This window comes from Aplosporella prunicola (genome assembly GCF_010093885.1).
Source record: "Aplosporella prunicola CBS 121167 unplaced genomic scaffold K452scaffold_9, whole genome shotgun sequence".
Lineage (NCBI taxonomy): Eukaryota > Fungi > Ascomycota > Dothideomycetes > Botryosphaeriales > Aplosporellaceae > Aplosporella > Aplosporella prunicola.
Genome location: NW_022983537.1, coordinates 6004 through 6912, shown reverse-complemented (window position 1 = coordinate 6912; position 909 = coordinate 6004). Strand labels below are relative to the sequence as shown.

The following is a 909-nucleotide window of genomic DNA, read 5'->3' as shown; positions in this document are numbered from 1 at the left end:
AGAAGATGATTATGGGTTGGTTTAGAGTCTAGATTTGGACAGCTGTAAGGTCTCGGCTGTTGCATGGGACCTGCCTATGTGCTAAGGCAGGAAATTATACAATTGTATCTACATACAGCTTGCAGTAGGGTTCAACGTGCCTATAATCTCTAGTCTCCTAAAGATCTATCTAGGCCCCTACCTCAGTTTTCAGCCTTACACGGCATCTATATTCAGGGCCGGACTAAACCCTTCCTGCCTAAGTGATCCCTGTTTGCTCTATAAGCATATATTACCGGCGTGCTGTCCTAAGACCTCCCTAGAGGCGAACAGTCCCGTCTCTATATATACCGACACGCGCATCCGTTCTCTCGAGCCACGCAGCAGTCTCTCCGGCTAGGACATAATCCTGCCTGCTAACCAGGTACACCGAGGGTCAGAGCCCAGTAAAGGGGTAAGGTCCTCGGAGCCAGCAGTAGCTGCTACGCACTACGCCCCGCGGGAGTCTAGGTATTGTGTAGGGGCGCAACACCCTACACTCACTAGGTTCCCGTTTCGCGTTGCCTGTAAGGGTCTCCCTATAACAGGCCGACCGTGTCTTATAGAAGGGGTAACGGGCTAGATCCTACGCCGGGCGACCTGTTCTACCCTCTCCTACTAACTAAGCTTATGTCCCCTCCTGTTCTAAGCTGGCCTATGTCTCCAACGAGTTGAGTCTTAGCGCGACCGGCCTGTGATTCCCTAAGAACCTCCCCTCACCGCGGGCCTGTGTCATCGTCGTAGGTTGCGTGCTCTACGCCTATTAAGACCCTCCGATAAGTCGCCTAGACGCCCGCTTAACAGGTTCGCTGAGGGCCGCCGAAGCTGGCCTGTGTTTCCCTCCCCTAGAGCTTGCCCGTGTTCCCGTCTCGTTAAGCCGACCGGTCGCAT

At 53.9% G+C, this 909-nt stretch overlaps 1 protein-coding gene across 1 annotated transcript; it reads right to left on the bottom strand.

Annotated features, from left to right (window-relative positions):
* Positions 1 to 88: 88 nt before the first annotated feature.
* On the bottom strand, positions 89 to 754 carry K452DRAFT_285991 (uncharacterized protein; the record flags this gene model as incomplete). The annotated part of the gene is made up of 3 exons (XM_033540211.1): positions 89 to 258; positions 295 to 367; positions 729 to 754. The coding sequence occupies 3 exons, from the start codon at positions 752 to 754 to the stop codon at positions 196 to 198; spliced, it is 162 nt and encodes a 53-aa protein (XP_033398827.1). The 3' UTR covers positions 89 to 195.
* Positions 755 to 909: the final 155 nt, after the last annotated feature.